General features: G+C 45.8%; 1 protein-coding gene across 1 annotated transcript; it reads right to left on the reverse strand.

The window, feature by feature from the left end:
- Window positions 1-313: 313 nt before the first annotated feature.
- LOC101065630 (coagulation factor XI-like) lies at window positions 314-3,944 on the reverse strand. Its single transcript, XM_029845019.1, has 10 exons — window positions 3,876-3,944; window positions 2,795-2,866; window positions 2,555-2,711; window positions 2,380-2,492; window positions 2,142-2,295; window positions 1,467-1,588; window positions 1,246-1,378; window positions 1,018-1,124; window positions 646-805; window positions 314-555 (listed from the first exon to the last, which is right to left on the reverse strand). The coding sequence occupies exons 2-10, from the start codon at window positions 2,853-2,855 to the stop codon at window positions 453-455; spliced, it is 1,110 nt and encodes a 369-aa protein (XP_029700879.1). The 5' UTR covers window positions 2,856-2,866; window positions 3,876-3,944; the 3' UTR covers window positions 314-452.
- Window positions 3,945-6,000: the final 2,056 nt, after the last annotated feature.

Here is a 6,000-nt window from a genome sequence, read left to right on the forward strand (position 1 = left end):
TAATATTTCTCGCAACGCATCACAACAGCCCAATTACCGGTCAATACTGGGTCACACTGGTGTCCAGGGAGCTTGAAAAGTACAACCCGAGTGATCATAAGAGGTGAAAAATGGCAACATGAACATTTAAAATGCCCTGCAGCTTTTGTGGATTAAAATTAATCCTTAATACACTCAAGATGGCCTGTTAAGAGTTTCCCCGCCTACCATGCGTTAGTGGTTTAATAACAGAAAATGGTTGGAATAGGTGGCATATTATCATAGTAAATCAATCCACCTTCTATTCAAATTAAATAAATAAATAAAACCAGTCGTCTTTGTATAGTGTCATTTTAATTTCATTTGTAACATCATTTTCATCGTTCTCGTCAGGCAGTAGACTGATCCGATGCTGCCCTCTGGTGGTTCAAATGTCATGTTACAGTATGGAATGAGTTCGAAACCGCCTTGCCTCATGGGACAGCCGTGAGGGAGAACCCCGACACGACATTTTGGAGTTTAACTATTTTAGGAGGAGCAGGGATGGTAATGGTGCGCTTCAGGAAGCAGCGGCGCCTGCAGCACACATTCAAAAAGAGTTTCAGAATTTTAATAGAATTTTTTGGTTTGTTTGTTGTTGACGGTGCTGCACAACGGATGCATTACCTGTAATCGCGATTGATGAATTGTTCTGTGAGGTATGTGTAGAACTGGCATTTATCATCTTCATCACAGGCTTTCTGACACGCTTCTGCACTGTCAACCATCCTGTTTTGAATGTCCTCACCCCTGAAATCCACTCCTTCCACAGGGGTCCTAACCCAGGCTGTTAGCAGAGAGAACTACATCAGTAATAATACCACTGACTTCAGTAACATGCGGTTAGGTGGTAACCACTCGTAAAACCATCAGGTAGATCATGGTGTGATGTAAAAGTGGTGAAAACCGAGAAGTGTCACCACTTGTGTTCATTTTACATGACAAAATCTCATTGATTTATGAACCCAGTTGGATTCATTTCCCTTCAGTGATACATACTGTCATCGAGCTGACAGCCGCGCGCTGGAATCCCAGATGTTACTCCATTTTGAGCCTTCAGCACCATTTCAAGTGGATTCTCCTTCAGATGACAGCGGAAGCTTTCACTGTTAAAAAAAAAATTATATATTATAAAATTATATATATCAGGATGAATAGATAGACTAGAATTGGTGAGTGATGGTGGAAAAGAAGAGCAAATACTTGCTTGAATCTGGCTCACATTACCTGGTAAAAGAGAAGTAAGTACACCGTGGGTGAGCAGAGCAGAGCACCTGACAGTGCTTGTCAGACACGGCCGCCACCTCCTCAAAGTTTTTTCCTGCAATGTCAACTTGAGGAAACAAGCTTCTTTCGCACTCTATCCAAAACAGAGAGGACGCAATGATGGAAACAAAGCCGATGCAGCAACTAGTACAGTTATTTTTTCAGATGCTGCGACTGTGCACCTTCGGCAAATTTGGGCTGAAGCATTTGAATACTCCTAGAGAATCCAGACACGACATTTGCCAGAGCTGCAATGACGGGGGGCCTTGGCACAGTCCAACTGTATTTAAGGTGGCACTTAAACCTGAGAGAGGAAATAATTTCATTAAAGGTCTCTAGCCCCTGTTGAGCCATTGAAAATATATAGCCCCTGTGGACCATCTGCATGCTAATGATCTGGGTGGTCACCTGAGAGTCGTTAGCAGGGTCGTTGGTCGGGTCGTTCACCTAGTTTCTGTTGAGGTGGCTCCCCTTTGTCTGCTGGATCACATGGTGGTGAGTCACTGGGTCTCCTGGAATGGTGTGAATGTGTGTTTTGAGACTCTCAGGTGACCACCCAGATCATTAGCATGCAGATGGTCCACAGGGGCTATATATTTTCAAGCTCTCTCCCCAGCAATTTCAGAACTGAAGAAGCCTTCTGGATAGAAGGCAAAACGTCTTCAAGAGAAGAAACCCAGTCCAGTTGACAGAGAAAACTACCTTGGATACAATGACCTGGATGATTGAGAATCTACACAGACATATATTTGTTTATAAAAGTATGGCCGTTATTAGGAGAACATCTAAGCAATGGCTACTTTATTCCCAAAAGAAGAATGTAAATTATCCAAAAGCACAAAAATCTGCAGTTTTACCTGATATTTTCTTGTCTATATTCCCCATTTACAAAAGTAAAGAACTGACAGAAAGGATCATCTGTGCAGACACTCTGACAGTCCCCATAGTTTGTGGTGAACAGTGTTTTGTAGTCTGCTCCCAAAAAGTCCACATTCTGATAAACCGGAAATTCTGAAAAAGAAATGACGGCCAAAGTTACACTTAGGAGAGGGTGACTGCTGACACAGTTAATTTAAAATAAGACTTTTTTCTTACCTGTCAGCTTTGGCGTGCAGGATCTGAGAGAATATCCTGAGGTTGCACCAAATATCGGAGTCTGGATTTTGGGCTCTCCGGATGCCGTAACCTTAAAGTAGCAGTAGAAATGCCTGCAGATAAAAGCCTCAAGTTTAAGAACTTCCCCCGTTTCAGTCTTTTGCTTGTTTTCTACCTATTGTCTCGGGTCCAGTCGGGCCGAACAAAGGTGAAGAACATGCAGGAAGGATGATCGGTGCAAAGTTGCTGACAGTGTTTAGCATCTGACGCGTAGACCCGTGCTACGTCTGAGCCGGGGAAGTCCATATTGTTCTGAAGAGCCATTCTACACCCTGAAAACACACATTTATATGATTAAAATGATCCACGCGTACGTAAACGTGCTCACACAAAATATGTGTTTAGGCGTCAGTACCTTGAGTGAAGCCGAAGCTGCACATTGAAAGCAACACCACCGAGATCAGAAATCCTTCCATTCTTCAGCGATGTTCAGTAGTGATGGGACGAGCGACACTGGTGCGTCAACACTGCCGAGAGCTCAGGAGTGAAACCCCGTATCGGTGCGTGTATCGCTTTAACAAAGAATCACGTGACCGATACAGGACTTGTATCGTTTGAGTGTGTCGCGTCAAAGTGTGTTTATAAGGAAACAAACTGGATCGACATGTCGCGGGTTTGTTGGATGGAGTTTTGCAGTTGCGCAATTATGGATCGTTCTAAGAAGTTTTCCCCAGTGTGGAATAATTTTGATCTTGTGACTCCAAACAAGGGAAATCTTTTTCTCCTTTGAGCATTGTTTACTGTTGTATACAATTTTTAACGGTGGCGCATTGCACTCACTTTATCAGTTTATCAAGTGAATGACCTGTGATACATATGATAGTCAGTTAAAGAGCCTTACAGTTGCTTTATTCATTTTATAGGGTGTCTATTTTTTTAACAAGTGAATGCAATGCGCCACCTTAGTTTTTACTCTGTTCTAGTAAGAGGTTTGAATTGTTTGTAACTTTTTATGTTATTGTAGGTGAAGTGTCGGCTCTGCTCCACAGAGCTCTCTTACATCAATAAGAGCACTTCATCAATGCTGAGGCATTATAGAGCTCGGCATGGCAATGGAGAATTGGCAGATACTCGTGAGAGCACCAGAAAACATATCCACATCTGCATCAACTTGCACTTAAAACTCTCTGCTCACCATCGTCATCTGCACCGTGTGAAAGAGTATTTTCTAAGGCTGGGGAGCTGGTGTTTAAGAGGAGAAATCGCCTTGGAGCAAAGACACTCCAAAAAAAAATGTAACTCTGAATTGTAACTCAAATTTGCTATATTTTACATACCAACTCAGTTTAGCAAACAAGGAATTCCTTTACTTGCAATCATTTTATAACTACTGCAGGGGTCACTAGTGGGTGACCAACACCGTATCAATACAGTGCCGACACAGTTTGTGTAGTGTGTCAATACACTCCTTGAGGTATCATCGTCCCATCACTAATGTTCAGTCTGTCGAGGCCAGGCAAAGTTCTGGGAGACGGGCTCCACTGTGGTTCCCTTTATGCACGATCCTCCCATTATTGACTTTTCTACTGGTTGGTTGAGCATAAAAACCCCGACAAGATAACCCTTTCAACTACCAATGTTTTAAAAGCACAACCAACAATCAAAGTCCACATTAATCAGTCTGCAGCTAAAATGGGTTTTAATTTTTTTTTAAACAGCCATGGATTAACTCCAGATTAGCACACAAACGTGGAGGCTGCAGTCTGAATGGTTTCCTAATGCTAAACTGCATTAATTTGTTTTATTCATTTGCTAGAACTGTGGACCAAAGTAAACAAGAGTGACCCTGCCGAGTTTGGAAACAGGGAATTACGTAAAGAGGTCAAAGATCCCAGTCTGAAATGGAAAATAGATCCCAGTCTTAAATATTTGGATTCAAAATGACAGCTGATCTTAGAAAGTGCAGACCAGTTTGAATTATTTACCCTGACCTGAAAAAAAAAAACACTTACCCATCTGTGCTCACCACCCGTGTGTGCGTGTCTTGCTGACTGTTTTGCTTTTGTGGCTGTTGCCGGCACACACTTGTGTGGGTGGGTGTGTGGTGTGTGTGTGCGAGTGTTCTGGGCTGGCGTCAGGACCGAACCACGGTGGTGGTGTGGCTCTCGTGCAAGGCTGGCTGGTGGTTGGATGGATGTGGATGGTGGTGGGATGTTTGGATGGAGCGCACTCACACACACACACTCACACACAGGCTGGCTGGCACCGTTCTAGCCTGTGAGTGAAGGAGACAGTGTCACCACCGCAGCTTCCAGGAAGAACAACCAGTCACACTCTTCTGGGATTCCCACGAAGGAGGACAGAGACAGAGAAGAGAGGAAGGAGGAGAGTGTGTGTGTGTGTGTGTGGGGGGGGGGGGATAAGACCCACTCTGCGGCTCAAAAACAAAGAGGAAGTCAAAGTGAGAGAAATCAGCAGGTGGAATACGCTTCTTCTATCTTTTATCTCTTTCATTTCTTTTTTGCTTGACTTAAATTTTTGGATTTAGACAACTTTCCATCTCAGTCTGTGGCGTAATCTCGTAAATTTTACTTTGGCTTCGCCACAACAATGGGACAGATTTGTTTGTTTCCTAATGTTTGCGTGTTAATCATCAGGACCGAGGACATTTTTTTCTGGCAAATGGGAGGCGAAAAAAAAAAATTATGCAGCTTAAGCATGCAACAACAATGGGTCTCCCAGCGACCCCCCCCCCCCCCCCCAGCGCCTCCCTGTGTCTCCCTGCGTCTTCCAGCGACTCCCTGCGACTCCCAGCCTTCTCCAGCGTCTCCCCCGGCTCCTCTGCAACCTTCCTAGCCCCTCTTCCTCTGACCTCTTCCTCTTCCCCTTCCTCGGACGGATTTCTCCTGGCCTCTGGACACTTGGACTCCCCCACGGACTCTCGCCCCTGGATCTCGGACTTGGTTCGTCTGCCGCATCACGCCCCCTATAGTTTGTCTCGGCCTCTCTCCTCATTTAGTTCTTCCCTCCTGTCTTTTTGCTTCATTAAAACCGTCTGAGTTTACTTTTAATTCCCGTGTCTGTCTGCCTTCTTTGGGGTTCCGCCACACTTGACCGCCAGTCCTCTCGAGCATAACAGATAGATCAAGCCAAGATGAGTCAAGGTGGAACCCCAGGGCAGCCGGGCGGCCTTAGGACCCCCACGTTACCCTCCCCCCTCGAAAGAAGAGTGGAGGCCCACGCTGCCCAGCTCTCCTCCCTTCAGTCGGAGCTAACCAAGGCCTTCCCCACAATCCAAGGGGAGATTTCCGCGCTCCAGAGCTCCTCCCAGACCACCTCCAGTACCCTGTCCGCCCTCTCCAACCAGATGGCTGCCATGGCAACCGTTTTGGCTTCCATTCTGCAGAAGCTAGGCAGCGACCCCGGCGGGGCTGCTCCACCAGAACCATCTCTCCCGCCTTCTCCCCGAGCTGAGCCCAACCTTGCCAGCCCCCGTGTTTTCGGCGGGGATTTCGACCTGGGCAAGGGGTTCCTCCACCAATGTGAGCTGCTCTTCCGCCATCAGCCCTCCAGATTTGTTTCCGACGAGGCCAAGGTTGGATTTATAACCTCCCTCCTGGC

This window comes from Takifugu rubripes, chromosome 12 (assembly GCF_901000725.2).
Source record: "Takifugu rubripes chromosome 12, fTakRub1.2, whole genome shotgun sequence".
Taxonomy (NCBI): Eukaryota; Metazoa; Chordata; class Actinopteri; order Tetraodontiformes; family Tetraodontidae; genus Takifugu; species Takifugu rubripes.

Excerpts from the sequence above, each read along its gene's own strand:
- LOC101065630 (XM_029845019.1), bottom strand. The coding sequence starts at position 2,855 with ATGGAAGGATTTCTGATCTCGGTGGTGTTGCTTTCAATGTGCAGCTTC. Across the intron at positions 2,296-2,379 it reads CTGCACGCCAAAGCTGACAG|AATTTCCGGTTTATCAGAAT; the intron begins GTAAGAAAAAAG and ends TTTCTTTTTCAG. Across the intron at positions 1,589-2,141 it reads TATAGACAAGAAAATATCAG|GTTTAAGTGCCACCTTAAAT; the intron begins GTAAAACTGCAG and ends TTCCTCTCTCAG.